This window comes from Molossus molossus, unplaced genomic scaffold, assembly GCF_014108415.1.
Source record: "Molossus molossus isolate mMolMol1 unplaced genomic scaffold, mMolMol1.p scaffold_m16_p_13, whole genome shotgun sequence".
Lineage (NCBI taxonomy): Eukaryota > Metazoa > Chordata > Mammalia > Chiroptera > Molossidae > Molossus > Molossus molossus.
Genome location: NW_023425348.1, coordinates 82,907,275 through 82,922,497, shown reverse-complemented (window position 1 = coordinate 82,922,497; position 15,223 = coordinate 82,907,275). Strand labels below are relative to the sequence as shown.

The 15,223-nt window shown below is 51.3% G+C and overlaps 2 protein-coding genes across 55 annotated transcripts in view; both read right to left on the bottom strand.

The window, feature by feature from the left end:
* Positions 1 to 1,309, bottom strand: part of MADD (MAP kinase activating death domain) — a 40,449-nt gene extending 39,140 nt beyond the window's left edge. For 48 of the 50 annotated variants that reach the window (XM_036259325.1, XM_036259328.1, XM_036259331.1 and 45 more), the window contains exon 1: positions 740 to 858. The gene's annotated coding sequence lies outside the window, so the exon portion shown is untranslated. The other 2 variants (XM_036259326.1, XM_036259327.1) reach the window with 2 other exon arrangements.
* A 220-nt stretch (positions 1,310 to 1,529) lies between these two features.
* Positions 1,530 to 15,089, bottom strand: NR1H3 (nuclear receptor subfamily 1 group H member 3). Of its 5 annotated transcripts, none has more exons than XM_036257790.1 (10): positions 15,074 to 15,089; positions 7,836 to 7,915; positions 7,145 to 7,333; positions 6,457 to 6,723; positions 6,009 to 6,217; positions 5,726 to 5,905; positions 5,445 to 5,544; positions 2,856 to 2,969; positions 2,546 to 2,640; positions 2,093 to 2,382 (listed from the first exon to the last, which is right to left on the bottom strand). In XM_036257790.1, the coding sequence occupies exons 2-10, from the start codon at positions 7,876 to 7,878 to the stop codon at positions 2,236 to 2,238; spliced, it is 1,344 nt and encodes a 447-aa protein (XP_036113683.1). In that variant the 5' UTR covers positions 7,879 to 7,915; positions 15,074 to 15,089; the 3' UTR covers positions 2,093 to 2,235. The 5 variants fall into 5 exon arrangements, with proteins under 5 accessions (XP_036113685.1, XP_036113683.1, XP_036113681.1 ...); XM_036257788.1 differs by lacking the exon at positions 15,074 to 15,089 and adding an exon at positions 8,660 to 8,882; XM_036257789.1 differs by lacking the exon at positions 15,074 to 15,089 and adding an exon at positions 8,660 to 8,882 and having other exon boundaries at positions 7,836 to 7,910.
* Positions 15,090 to 15,223: the final 134 nt, after the last annotated feature.

The following is a 15,223-nucleotide window of genomic DNA, read 5'->3' as shown; positions in this document are numbered from 1 at the left end:
GGGGCAGAATTTCATAGTAAAACCACAGGAACCGGAGAGCGATATGACATATTTGCTGACGTGAGCACAAGAGGCTCTCTCACCTCCTCCCCCTCCCCAGGCAGTGACCTTGCAAGCACATCCACACAGACTGGTCCAGCATGGGGGAGAACAGAGAGCAATGAGGCAGGCAAGAGGCTGGGCTGGGGAGGAGGAGAGGGCGGAAGGAGGAGGAAGAATTTAGAGATGCACGAGAATGAGGAGAGAAGCAGTTGCAGTAAAAGATTAAACGGTGTCTCCACTCTCTAACGAGCCAATTTTGAAACACTAAATTTAAATAATTTTTTTTTTTAAAGACTCAAACGTGGTTCTTCAAACCCGAATGAAAAATAAGGCGCAAAGCACACGCACACGCGCGCGCCAGGTGCCAATGCTGGGTCGGCCCCGGAGCTGGACAATCTGCCCGCCCCCTCACCTGCTGGACAGTTCTTCCCCGCCTCCGCCCCGGAACCAGTGCGGCCCGCCAGTTCGGCAAGAATCGAGCCCAGCAGCCCGCGCCCCCTCGGCGGCTCGGAGCGCCCCCACTTCTAGCCCGGAGCCTTCTGTGCGGACCGCTTACTCACTCTCGAGACCCCTTCGTTCCTTTGGGCCTCCTGAGACCCCTTCCTCCTAGAGCTCCTGTTTCCTCTGAGTCGGTTCTCTCCTAGGAGCCCCGTCCCCAAAACCCTTTCAGGGCCCCCAGAGGCCCCGACCTTCCTACCTCCGGAGCCTCGGGGGACGGGCCAGGCGCGGCCGGACGTCCCCCGGCGGCGGAGCGTCAGTCGCTCCCCGGCGCGGGCGCCGCTCCGAGCACGCGCCAGTTCCGCGTCTGCAGGGGGGCGCCTACCACTCCGACCCGGTGAGGGTGGGCAGGCTGAGGGGGGCCGGGGCCCTACCATTCACCCCGCGGGGGGACGGGGCGGCGCCAAGCCGAGCCTGAAGGGTGGAGCGGTCCTCGGGAGAAAGGCAGCTACGCACACACCTATGAGTGGGAGTGGGAAGGCGATGGAGCGCGCAGGGCCAGCCTAGCGCCACTGCGTGCCAAGGGGAGGGCCCAAAGGAATACCTTTTGTTTAGGTTGCGCAAACATTTTAATTCGACGTGGTAACAGAGCAGATCCAACGAAATGTGGATTAATCGGGAAGCTACTTCTCAATATAAACCGCTCCTGACACTTTCTGACCGTCCCCCCACCTCACCTTTCTCCTCCCGCACACGGCTTGGAAGTGCCCAGCGGCCTGGGCCGGACAGCCGGCTGCCGGGCGGTGGAGCCTACCAATTCAGGGGTGGCGGGGGGAACAGAGGCCGGAAGGCGCGGCGCTCGTATCACCTACACCGGGTGCGCTCCAAGGGAAGGGGGCGTGAGCGGTGCCGTGTTGCCCGCTGGGAAATGGAGTCCAGCCCTTTTGAGAGTCGCTACCCGAGCCTGGGCAGCCTCCTCCTGGCCTCAGGGTACTTTTCTTTTTGTTCCATAGTCTGGGGGCCCAGAGGAGGGATGTGTGCCCTCTTTTTAAGATGCCAAAAAAACCCAAGGCATTGTGCGCGCACCCATAAGAAGACAGGTGCATAGTTGAGGCTCTAGCTCTAAAAATTTAACACCCTCTCCCCCACAGGAAGACGACATGATCGCCCCCCCTCCCATCATGAAACGAGAAGAGGGTTATCAGCATTTCATTTATCCTCAGGGCGCAATGGGGCTAGTAAAAGGAGGCTGGCACTTGCGATCCTAAAGGACACAGGCTTCCTTCCTCCGTTGCCACTCCCTTACCCCAATCCAGAAATTGTTTCTCTCATCCTGTATTCATTTCGGTCTTCTTGTACAAACAATATCAGACCGACCTATCAGGGAGGCAGCCCCGAGGCATTTATAGCCAAGCCACAGAGTGACAGTGGAGAATTTCTCTAGGGGCCCAGTGGGGAAAACAGGAAGTGGTGGAGGCAGGATGGGCAGGGCCCTGGAGAACCTTGTGCAAAGTGGCCCCCATGTTCATCCATTCGGTCCGGTCAGTACAGTGTTCATAGGGAGCACAGCTTTTTCAGGACCCTCAGTGCCCAGCAGCCACAAAAGTCCCAATCCTTTGACTCTCCTTTAATGCCACGTGAAGATCTCCCTTGCCCAGCTCCCAGGAATGTTTGCCCTTCTCAGTTTGTTCCACCACTAGGAGGCAGCCACCCGGCCTCAGCCAGCCAGGAAAACAGAAGATAAAGGGAGAACAGTCATTCGTGCACATCCCAGATCTCAGAGAGCAGCGGTGGAAGCTTTTTGTCCTGCAGGCGCAGTGCAAACACTTGCTCTGAGTGGACGCTGCTCAGGGTCCGGAGGCTCACCAGCTTCATTAGCATCCGTGGAAACATTAGTCGGTCCTGGGGAAGGAGAGGACAAGTACAGTCTTTGTCTCTCCCCAGAGAAGCGGGGAAGGGTAGGGGAGTTATAGGAGAGGTGTAATCAGAGAGGGATTCTTGAAGGTAAAGTAGGTGTGTCAGGGAATGAGCCTGTGTTGAGAAAGGGCACAGAGGGGAGACTCACATGGGGGTGGTGGATGGAGACGTAGGCATGCAGGGCATCCACATATGTGTGTTGCAGCCTCTCTACCTGGAGTTGATCCTGCACATTGGGCCGGTCTATAGTTCACCAACAGAGTTGAGGAGCAAGTCTGGCCAGGATCAGTTCCATACCCCAAATCACAACCCAAAATAGGAACATGTCCGGCCCAACCTCTCCCATCCCAAAGTAACACAGCAAGGGCCTCCACCCCTGCAATGCCTGTCTTATGGGGCAAGAAGCCCTCCTTAGTTCAAGTGTCTTGCTCATTTTCCCTCTTGCCCCTCCTCCACACCTGCAGAAAAGATGCTGATGGCAATGAGCAAAGCAAACTCGGCATCATTCAGTTGCAGCTCATTCATGGCCTTGGAGAACTCGAAGATGGGGTTGATAAACTCCACTTGCAGCCCTGGGGAGGAAGAAGGGAGGCTGGGCATGTGGCATGAGCAGCAGGAACTTGCCTCTCTCCTCCAACTCAGTAACTTAGAAAAATACTAGGGACTCAGTAAGAAGTCCCCAGGGCTCTGCTCTGTAATCTTGGGCAAGTCTTAACCACTCTAAGCCTTATCTGTGAGATGGGAATCATATCTGAATTTATAAGACTGTCGTGATGGTTAAATGATAAAACATGCAGAGCACTTAGCACTGTGCCTGGAACATGGGGGCTGCTGGATTACATGATGATAACAATTCTGTTATTCTTATTAAAATTCTGAGTGCCCCCTTACTAGAAATAGAGGCAATTCATTTTTGTTTACAAAAATATTTTCACTGGCAATTGGTTTTACTTATTTGAATACTAGAAATACATTTCATGTTTCGTATCCCAGGGGAACTTAGCAATGTGGTTGAGGGTGTGGACTCTGGTGACAGACTGCCTGAGTTTGAGTCCTGGCTCTACCATTATTAGGCTGTGTGACCTTGGGTAAGTTACTTAACCTCTCTGAGACTTGGTTTTCCCATCTGTGAAATGGAGATAATAGCGCCTACCATAATGGGTTCTTAGAATAATGTGTGGCACATATGGTAACTACTATATGAGTGTTTGCTAAATTAATAAAACTTTTAAAATAAAACCAGTCTCTTGATGAGGAGATTGAAGTTCAACAAACCACAACCTAATGTCATGACATCTAAAAAACACTTCTCCCATATGTACCGTCAAAGTCTCCCCACCCCATACCCTCCCCTAGGCTTTCTCAGATTTCTTATAGCAACCATCTGCTAACTTTTCCATTCGAGGTTTCTTGATTACTCACTTCCTGTACTTTCACCCTGATGTTTATCAAGTGTGTGTTGATACATTTAATGGACAAGCCCCATTTTATAAAGTATTTGTTAGTGAGGTATTGAGCTTTGAATTGTGCTAAGCAGCCTGTTTGTGCAGAGAGAACAAGGCAGTTCTAGAGTTGGATTATACAATCCTGAAAGGCTCTGCTACTGCTCGCTGAATAAAACCTCCGATATCATCAGTCCACATCTTAGTCTTGTGGAGGGAGAAGAAGACACAACAGAAGAGAGCCCCTGTTCCTTCTCCCCGAGACCTCACTGACAAAATGACAAGTGAAAGGCAAAGATGATATCAAAACTGCTTATATAAATGAATCTATAAATAGGTACAGATTCAGATAACACAAGCTTGAAAGTGCTGAAGAAACACATACACGAGAACTGGGAAGGGTTCAGAAAGGAGGATGTTATGAAGGAGAAGGCCATGGTTAAGAAGGACTGGGATAGTAACCACTAGGGGAAAGGTGGTTTGGTACAGAAAGGAGGCAGGGCTGGGCTTTCAAAGATGGAAAAAAAGGCAATAAATTGCCCATACATTCTGGTAGCCCCCAGAGGGCAAAAGGTGCCAACACAGCCCTGCTGTGTCCTCTAGTTAAGGGAGGCCTTCCTAGGAAGCTCATGGGGTAGACTGTGTTAGCACAACAGGAGGCACATGAGCTGTCCTGAGTCACCAGACAGCAGAGAAGACTATAAGCTCAGCCCTGGAAACCAGGACCTACCAACCCCAAGAATGGAGTCAAAGCCTCAGCCATATTTTATAGACTCGGTTATTAGACTACTCAGTCTTCTATTGAGCCTCAGCGCCAGTCCCTCCAGAACAGCCTCAGTCTTCCATCCTTTCCTAATTCTCTTCCCATAACACAAACATTGCCAGCAACTGAACATGAGGAAACCAACACTGCTTAGCCTGCAAGCAAACATCAGACAGACAGCAGCAATGGGAACACATTCTTGGAGAAAACACTCCAAGTACAGAATGGGCACAGAAGCATCCACTCTGATCTTAAAGCTGCCCCATCTGGGCGTGTTTGCTACGTAACAGCTCCAGTTCCAGGGCTCTTGAGAAAGAGCAAGTGAAGAAGAGTTGAGGGAAGTTAGTCCACGCATCCTTAGAGAGCATGTCTGGGAAATATTTGCTCATTATTGACTTCTAAATGACTACTTGGTATGGTCATTTTCAAGCTTTTTTCCTTAGCTGTAAAATCTTTTCTTGAAGCAAAACATTGTTCAGAAGCATGATATGTAATGCAGATTTAAATAGAGCTTCTTGTTTGGCTCCATTTAAAGTAAGAATGAAGGACATCCCTGTGCCTCCTTGTTTCTTCTCTAAGGTGAATGTCTATAAAACCCCTCACTCAGGTTCCTTGGAATATGGTTTGAGAACCACTGGCCCAAGGCAACAGAGGACAGGAGTCTACTTGTGACAGTTGAGAGAGGTCTATCAGCATTCCAACTTTCTGTCTTGGAAAAACAGGTGAAGCCTTCCCTTTACAGCCACCCAAACCTTGGGCCTGTGGCTCTGGAGTTACTATGTGCCCCAGGACAAAACGTGTCTGTCCATCCCACCTAGTACCTTTGTGATCTCAGTTCTCACCTGCTTTGGCAAAGTCTTCCCGGTTATAACTAAAATCCTTGAGGAAGGTGATACTCTCACTCCCAGGGTTGTACCTCCGAGATGTCTCCAGAAGCATCACCTGCACACAAGTAGCAGACCTCAAACAGGGACATGGTAGGCTGGTCTTGGCATGGGGCACCTTCAGTGGAAGGTCCCTACTTCCCAGTGCTGGATCTGGGTTCCCAGCTGGCTGTCTGGAGGCCCTTACCACAGACAATCCCACTTTGGTTCTCCCTTCACCCCTCAGCCCTGCCAGCCACCTCAATCGCAGAGGTCTTTAGCAGGGCGATCTGGTCCTCCCGGCTGAGCTGCAGGAAGCCTGGAAGTTGTTTGGCAAAATCAACGATCTCCTGCACAGAGACGATGGCCAACTCAGTGAAGTGGGCAAAGCGCTGCTGACGGGCCTCCCAGCTCTGGGGATCTGGGGCCATGGGCCAAGGCTACCCGGAAGGGCAAGGGGGGAAACAAACCAGTCTGAGTCACACACCAAGAAGCCAGCTGGCGCTCTGGGCACAGCCACCTCTCCCCAGGTCCCTCAGGTACCGTGACTCGAAGTCGGTCAGAAAAGGAACGTCTGTTACACTGTTGCTGGGCAGCCACTAGCTTCTCAATCATGCCCAGTTGCTCTGGGCTGAGCTGGGGCAGGACTTGGGGAGGTGAGGATGCCCTTGAGGGCACGGATGTGGCCTGAGCCTGTTCCTCCTCTTGCCGCTTCAGTTTCTTCAGTCGGATCTGCTCTTCCGACAGGACACCTGAGGATGGGCCAGACGTGAGGAGGGAAGAGGAGGGGGAAACAGGAAGCAAGGATGGGCCAGAGGGGTAGTTTGAGGCTCAGGAGATCACAGGGTAAAGGCCAGGAAGAGATTTTAACCCATATATAGGGACCGTGTAGGAAGGCCCGGTAGGCTCAGCTGCCTGTCTGCCCTCACACCCTGGCACCCACATGTCCTCCTTCCCATCAGCCCCTTCCCCATTCCTGCCCCCTACTCACACTCCTCCCGCATGCCAGCCTGGCGGCATTTTCGAAGGCGACACTCCTGGCACTTGCGACGCATATAGGTGTCCATGGGGCAGTGGCCCCCGCTGTGGCAGATATAGTGCGCCCCTTTGATGACACTGCGGCGGAAGAATCCCTTGCAGCCCTCACAGCTCAGCACGTTGTAGTGGAAGCCAGAGGCCTTGTCCCCGCACACACTGCACAGCTCATTTCCCAGCATTTTGGGGGCTGGCCCCTTTTTCCGCTTTTGTGGACGGACCTCTGGATACAGGGAAGTGCCTTAATGTTCTTCTCCAAGAAACAAGTGTGGTGCCCAGCAGGCCACTGCCCTGAGCACTCAGTGACCCTCGTTCCCTTTTAACATGCAGTCTAGTCTCTCCATTATAAGAAAGTAGCTCTCATATGCTGTGCTGTTTATTATGTCCCAGATACTGTCTCAGCCCTTTATATGCATTGATCGTGATAATAACTATAAGAGATAAGCTATTATTACTATTTCCATTTCATAAATAAGGAAGCTGAGGCTTAGAAAGGCCCAAGGTAAAAACAAAAAATGCATACTCAGATCACTCAGGTCTAGTTGACACCAAAGCCTTGGTACTGACATGTGGTAAAGAGCCCCCAAGATACCCCTTCCAGATCCAGGGAGCCCCTACATCCTCCAAATCTAATAGCTCCTCACCTGTAGACTCTGAAGGGGCCTCCACCCCTGGGAGCAGGGCTATGGGATCTGCTGCCTCCAGCCTCACCCCCGAAGTGCCCCCAGTTGATTGGGGCATGCTGGCTTCCTTCCTGAGCATGCAGTCGCTGCCTCTCAGTGCCTGGCCGCTTGCATCTTGTGCGTCTGGGTCCCACAGCTCCGCTGCAGAGTCTGAGCAGGGGAAGAGGCACAGGGGTGGGAGGTGGGGGGTGTGTGTGTGTCTCAGGTCCTCCTCCACTTCCCCAGCATCCTGGCTGGGAAACTGAAAAATATCTCCACCCATAGAGGGCAGCAAAACATCAGCTCAGGCTTCAGGACCCTGGGGTTTGTGTGGGCTCTAGAGCTAGTCGCTTGCAATTCCCTGCACCTCAATACTTTAAATGAGGATATTAACCTTTGTGCCCCTGGGGCCTAACATGCATCTATTTCAAAGATCAGACAGAACCCTTAAAAGCCAAAGTTGGATAAGCACTGGACAGGCCAACTCTCCCCAGCAGCAAGCCCAGATTGAGAAGGACTTGAGGTGTCTGCAAGGGCCAGGCACCTGAACCAGGGTAAAAGTAGACTGAGCAGAAGGAGGCAAGGATGGCTCTAGACTGCTCCCCAGGGAAAGACAGAGGCAGGTAGTGAGGGGTCCTGACTGAGGGGAGAGCACTGGAGCAAAGAAGCTTACCAGGAGAAACATCAGGCATAGGGGCCTCCAGCCAGAAGGACATCTCTTCCTGGAGCCCTGGACATTACCAACGGACTGTCCTGCGGGAACAACCCAGATTATACTCTTCCGGAACTGGGCTCCTTCTTTATCAGTACTAACACATCCATTAGCACTTGATATGTATTTACATCAGCCTGTGCTAAGGCATTACCTGCCTTCCTCACAGTGTCCCTATGCGGTCAGGACTATTCTTTTGCCCATTTTTACAGATAAGAAAAACGAGTTTCAAAGAGATTAAGTAAATTGTCTTTGGCCACGCAGTTAGGCAGTGGTGAAGCCAAGACTCCAACTCTGGTCTCTCTGATGCCAAATTCTGAGCCCTCAGCCACCAAGCCACTTTTCTCCCCTGTGCCCATATCCTGGCCATCAGGGAATGTTTGGGCACATCTGCCCTGGTTCTGTCAAAGCCCCTTCCCCTCCTCCAGCACTGGGGACAGCCAAAGTCGGGCAGGACCAGGACATGGGATCGAGGCTCTACCCGGTGAATTATGCTGCTTGTTAGATAACCTCACTCCTGCGACTTCCCAGGATCCCAGCATGAATCCGGTGCCTCCAAGAGCTGCCCCAATTCATATGCAGGACGTCCTCCCTCACAGCCCTTTGGGAGTTATTCTGGAACCTAAGCAGAATTCTGTCGCTGCCCAAGCTTCCATCGCTGTCATCATCCCTCACTTCTCCCCAGAGAGACTCCTTTCTAAGATGCCTAGGACACCCCCACCCCTACCCGCCCCCCACCCACCAGGCACACAGAGTCCCAGGTAAGTGCTGGGGAGCAGACCCACCGAATGCCCAGGCCACCAGACTTCCTGGCTGGGCAGTCTCTGGAGCCCCCTTGCTGAGAGAGGAGGAAGGTGCAGTCCCTGTCCAGAGGCCTCCGTGGTGGCCGAGAAGCCGGAGCTGAGCAAGATGGGGGCCGTAGCCCCAGGGAAGTAGTATGGGGAAAGGCTGAGAAGAGGGACTGCCAAGGGGTCTGGCCACTGTCCTTCCTGCCAGGCAGACCCTGAGTCAGAGCTGGAGCTGCTGACCCAACGACCAGACCAACTGGAGCCCTGGCCTCCTCACCCCCGCCCACCAGGCAGCTTCCCCACCATGCTGACTCCTCCCCAGCCAGCCACCCCCTCAGCCCAGCGCCACCCCTACCCCCCTACCCCCAACCACAACAGTCGCATTTCCCTGCAGACCGGCCCAGTTTCATGGCTCCCCTTCCTCTCCTCACCCAGGCTGCTCCTACAGAAGGACTGCCTCCCAGGCACCCCCACCCCAATCCCGGCAGCCTCCAGAGTTGGTGTTCCCTCCCCTCCATAGACATTTCGTGGAGCAAAGGTCCCAGCACAGCCTGAATTGCAACACGGAGCCCCAGCCTGCTTTCCTAACCTCCCTCCTCCTTCCCTGCCTCTGGGAAGGGGCCAAGAAGCTCTCCCCACCAGCCCCAGGCCTCGGCCAAGCTGGAAGAACTCCAGGGGTGGAGAGAGGCAGGTGCTGGGCCTTCTTGGGAATCTCAAAGTGGGGGTGCCCTGTGAGGGCTACTGACAGGGGAGGAGGCCAGGAGAGACAGAGGAGCAATGGCAGGCCGGGGATTGGGGTCAGGGTAGAGATGGCCGGTGACCCAGATGCCAGCCCAGGATGGACCTGGGAAGGTGTGCAAGTTCCCTCATCTGGGGGGCAGTTCCACATGAAGTGATGATAGGCTCTGCCCATTAACTATTGAGGCCATAGCCACAGCCTTCCTGTCCTGTTGCCTAGAACATGAGCTACATCCCTGAAGGTAGATACCAAGTTTTATTGATTGTATCTCCCCTCTAGCCCATGGATCAGGGCCTCAAATAGAGTAGGCAACAGAATAGGTACTGTGTTCCTGTTCATTAAATGAATAAGTAAACAAGAAAAAAAAAAAGATCACCTTGTAAGCTCTAGTCAACTTCATTTCAGCATGTTGATTTAGGTTTTGGGCTCTGGGCTCAGATTTTGGGTTCAAACCCTGACCTTGCCTCTGCCTCTTATTAGCTGTGTGATCTTGATTAAGCAAATTACTTAACATCTCTGAACCTCTGTTTCCCTATCTTTAAAACTGAGATAATAGCCCTGGCTGGTTTGGCTCAGCAGTTAGGTCTTCGATCCAAGCACCGAAGAGTCATAGGTTTGATTCCCAAAGACACGTACCTGGGTGGCAGGTTCGATTTCTGGTGCCTGTTGGGGTCGTGTGGGAGGCAACCAATAGATGTGCATCTCTCAAACTGATGTTTCTCCTCCCCCCCCATTCCTCCCTTCCACTCTATCTAAAAATCAATGGAAAAATATCCTCGGGTGAGGAATAAAAACAAAACAAAAAAACCTGAGATAATAATCATGGTTTTTGCCACCTAAAGTTGTCACAAGAATTAAATAATATGTCACAGCACAATGTGTGGCCCATAGTAAGTGTTCAAGAGATGGTAGCAATTATTGTTAAATTTCCCATCCTTTTAGCTATCGACTTCTCAACACCTTAAGTCTGTACGTTGTTAACCCTCCAGTGCTTGTTTCCATAAGCAAACCCCTCAGTTTCTTTTGGTCCTCAGAGCAGCCCAGCAAGGCGGGGTAAATAATACAAGCTCCATTTACAGAGAACACTAAGCTCATGGGAGAGGCTTCCAGAAGACCACACACAGTGAACAAGCCGGAATCAGAATCCAGATGTCCTCACTCCAGTCCCTGTTCTCTTTCTTTCTCCTGTGTCTTATCTTGTTGCCTCCAGGTCTGCTGGACCAGTGAAATGCTGAGATGGTAGAAGCCCGAGCTGGGGACTACAGTGGGAGAGGCAGAGAGTCCTGGGGATGCTTCAGTCCAGATGTGGGAGGCGAGGAGCCGAGGTTACTGCTGGCTGTTCACCCCCTGCCCCACTCCCAGCTTCCTGCTCACAGACTCTTCCTGTTTTTCTGTGAACTCCAGTTCCCATGGGCCCCACATTAAAGCATGGGACAGGGGGCCAGGGCAGGCAGCCAGAGGCACCAGAACAGATGAACAGTGCATGGGGAAAGAGGACAGAGGGAGCAGGGAGAGTGGATGGGAGTGTGGGGAGAACAGGCTGGGAGGACAGGGAGAGCAGAAATAGAACAGGAGCTTGGTGAAAGATGGGAAGAAGCACACAGGGTGGGGCAGGAGGAACAAGTGGGGGCTGGGGAGCACAGGCTGGAGATGATAGCAGGCTGGGTGGTGTTGCAAAATCTGCCCATGTACCCGTTTTCACATTTCAGAAAAGCCCCTCTCAAAGTTCTGCCTCCAGCTTTTGCTCTAGTTCCCTCTCATCACAAGGTCATCCCCTCACACAGCCCCCACCTCGGTCTGGGCATCTCTGAGTCATGAACACAAGGCTCTCCATTCCTCTTGCATGTGTTCCCTCCCTGATGTTCACAAGGCCCCAGATGTCCTGGGAAAGTAGAAATGAGGACTTAAGCTCCTGGGAAACTGGAACTACTCTGTCCCGGCACCCACATCATCCATCCAGCTCCTTCCTCCTCTCTCCCTGTTCCTAGGAGCTCCGGCATTACACAGTCAGAGATATCACTGAAACACCTGCTTGCAAGGAACTCAGCATGGGACACTGAGGCCTGATGACTTATCTTCTGGGAGTTGGAAAAAGCCTCTCTCATCTACCTCTGAGTCTCAGCTCCCTACTCTCCCCACAGCCCAGGACCACACACAAGCACCACCTGGAGCCTTCTGACCCAGGATGGAGCCAGTTGCTGAACATGCAGTTCAGGGTGCCATCTCCCTGATGCCAGGAGGTCAGCCTCAGCCTCATCTCAAGTAGAGGAAGAGGAAACATTGTTGGTGCTACATTGAAAGAGCTACCCCTTCAGGTTACAGGGGTTCAGGAGCCTCCCACCTAGAGAGGATTGGAGAGAAAAATGGGGGAAGACCAAAACCTGTAGGCAGTATCTCCAAAGAGTTTCCAGAGACCAACCTCTGGACTCCTCCCCCAAGCCAGGACAAGTAGTCAGGTAATCAGCACCTGGAATCACATGTCCTCCTTTGCCAGCCCTGCCCCCACAGCACAGTCCCACCAGCTCACAAGAGATGTTAGGCACAAAGCCTCCCAGTCCCATGGGGCCTTTCCTACGTTTCCTTGGCTCCTAGAGGGGACACCATGCCTGGGAACACCTTCGGCAATCTACCAAGTCACATTTCTGACCCCCTGAACCTCCAAAGGCTTCTCATTGAAGCAAAGAGAACCTTGAAGCAAAAATAAGAGCATTCACCAGTCCACGGTCCTATGCACTACTGAACAGCTCCCCTGAAAGCACCCAAACTCCCATGAAGCAGGCCACCCGGTAGTTTGCAGTTACAGGGATGGACTAGGGCAACTGCTTCTTGCTCTCTCCGTCACCATTCTGGAAAGGTTCAAAGTGTGGGAGCATCTTACAGGTCCCTCAAATGACTTCTGCGCAATTTCTCAATCACAAGATAGAGAAGAACCCAGGAATCCCTACTTCCCAGACTGATGAGTCCAGAGATATTATAAAAGACAGAAGAAAAGTAATAGTTAGGCCCCACTACAAGTATTATTTATCCTTAGCCTATGAGATAGTTACGATCAAGGGGGTAAATATCAAATTCGGATATAGGTATGGCTGATTCAAAAGCTCAAATTCAGTGGTTGTGCATCAACCCATGCACCAAGAGGCTGCCAGTTCGATTCCTGATTAGGATACATGCCCAGGATGTGGGCCCCATCCCCAGTGGGCGCATACAGGAGGTGGCCAATCGATGTTCTCTCTCATCAATGTTTCTCTCTCTCTCTCCCTTTCTCTGTCTCTAAAGTCAATAAAAAAAATTTAAAAAAACAAAAAACAAAAGTTTAACTTTAAACAAAGAAAGTTTCCTCACCCCATTATACAAAATTGCCTCCCCATATGGGAAAAATGGGTAACTCACCTGGATTTAGGTTTGCTTCTGCCAACACAGGTTAGAACAGTGGTTCCCAAACCTGGCCTCACTTCCAGAGATTGACTTATTTGGTCTGGGGTGACCTATGTATTTACCCATCTACATTGTTTTGTGTGTGTGTGTGTATCTGTAGTTAGGAACTCAGGTATGGGAACCGCAGAATCACCTGGTACAAAATATGCAGAACCTGGGGGTCTAGAAAGCAGGGCTTAGCTATTGGCTCTACCATGTACTTGTGGTGTGACCCTCACTCTTCCTGGATTTGTTTCTCACTACAAATACTAGAATATCTGCTCCATCAATCCCTCCTAACACGGGATACTTGCAGGCACAAAGGATATAGGCATAGTTGAGCAAGTGGGAAGAAAAGCAAAAGATGAATTTGAGAGACTTTTCACTCTACTTGCCAAAATTTAGTAAGCCCAAAATTTACATTATGAAAATCAAAATGGTCTAGTTAGTTTGCAAGGAGAGTAGAGGCATATTAAAATAAAACACTTAAAAATTCTAATATGCAGTATCTTACCAGTTAGCCATGCCCATTCAACCCCACCAATGTGAAAAGGTTTCCTTCATTAGAAATCTCTTTATTGAAGGTATTTGGGGACCACCAAATACAATTTAGCAATGTAATTTGAGTAGCCTGTGAGAAACATCCCATTATAAAGACTACTTAACTGGGGATCAGAAAACTTGAGCTTTTTGCCCTGGCTGGTTTGGTTCAGCGGTTAGAGTGTCAGCCTGTGGTATGGAGAGACCCAGGATCGGTTCCTGCTAAGGGCATGTACCTCGGATGCAGTTTGTCCCCGGCCCTGGTTGGGTCGTGTGGGTGGCAACCACTCAATGTGTCCCTTTCACGTCGATGTTTCTCTCTCTCTCTCTCCCTCCCTCTCTATCTGAACAAAATATCAAAAATTGTCCTCGGGTAAGGATAAAAAAAAAACAAACTTGAGTTTTAATTAATTCTCCTAAACAGTGTGGTCTTGGACAAGTCACTTCCTCTCTAGGGTTGTTTTCTTATCTGTAAAGAGGATTAGGTTAGATCAGGGATTAAAAGATGCAGATTTATGAAGTGTATGGGTGGTCCAAAGCCCTGTACCCCAAACAAGACCTCTTCTAGGGAACAGAACCAGAACCAAGGCTCAAATTCCACTAGAAGGCAGGGGTGGGGAGAGGGGCGCCCCATACCCCTCATCCCAATTCTGCACCTGTTCTGGCTCTGTGATCCAAAGACCACTTGAGATTTATGAACCACTTGGAATTATATAAAAATTCCACTTGTGTTTTTGTGTGGCCATTTTTCTGGAGAGGGGACTAAAATTTCATCTGATTTACAAAGGAGCTTGTGACTAAATAGGAAGGTTAAGAACTACTGGGCTACCAGGACTTCAGCTCTCACATTCTGTTCACTACTCCACAACTCTGAAATCAAAGTTTAGGTCCTGAGGTATATATAAATTGAATAGGAAGTCCTAGGGCAAGATCATGACCCTGCTTTCTCCCATACAGTTCTGATCAGGTTTTATTTTCATGATGATCTGAGGTGATTTGCTTCTAGTGGGCAGACTGAATCAAAGAATCCCAAGGGCCTACGATCTGACCTCCCAGAAGTGTGTCACTCCCACCTCAGAGTCACAAAGCCTTGAGACCAAATTAGCTGCACCTGGACCCTAATGGCCAATGCCAAGAGGGCCTCTGCTTCTGCGAAAAACCCACCTACTCCCACCTGGTGGTAAGTTCTTTCTCCCTTCCCCCTGTATATCTTCCCACTGGTCTGAAATTCCTTCCTTAGGGATTCACTGCCTTGGTTTTGCAAAGTCTGAACACTGTGCAACCCAACTCCTTCGGGAAGAGGCATGACATTCTGATTCTAATTAACTAAAACTAAGAATGGTGGGAGGCCAGGGAAAGGACTGGAAGGGAATGAGAGGGCTCCTGAGCTTTGCTCAGGGCACGAGCGCTAGGATAGACTGGATCAACCTCAAGGACATAGGGAGTCCAAAGGGCTGTTTACACGCTGTGCCCTGTACCCCAAACAAGACCTCTTCAGGGGAACAGAACCAGGACCAAGGCTCAAATTCCACCCGGAGGCAGGCGTGTGGAGAGGGGCGCGCTATACCCCTCGATCCAATTCTGCACCCGCTCTGGCTCTGCGGTCAGGACTGGCAGCACCTGGCCCGCGGGGGCGCTCGCTCGTTCGGCCTAATGCTAGCGCCACCTTGGAACGGAGTTTCCGCCGGCCGAGCAAACCTGAGCTCAGGGCTCTTTACCAAGACAAGGTCTTCAAGCCCCTGCCCCGCGAGTTCGCGCTACATTCCCACGCTCCTCCGCCACTGTCGCTTCGCGAGTCTCCCGCAAGCCATCCTTCCCCGATTCCTCCTCCTTCTGCAAGCATTTCCTCCCAACCCCTCCTTTAGCAA

Coding starts and splice junctions, on each gene's coding strand:
- NR1H3 (XM_036257790.1), bottom strand. CDS start 7,878: ATGTCCTTCTGGCTGGAGGCCCCTATGCCTGATGTTTCTCCTG. Junction 6,218..6,456: donor GGCTGGCATGCGGGAGGAGT/GTGAGTAGGGGG, acceptor GCCCATCCTCAG/GTGTCCTGTCGGAAGAGCAG. Junction 2,970..5,444: donor GGAAGACTTTGCCAAAGCAG/GTGAGAACTGAG, acceptor CTTCCTCCCCAG/GGCTGCAAGTGGAGTTTATC.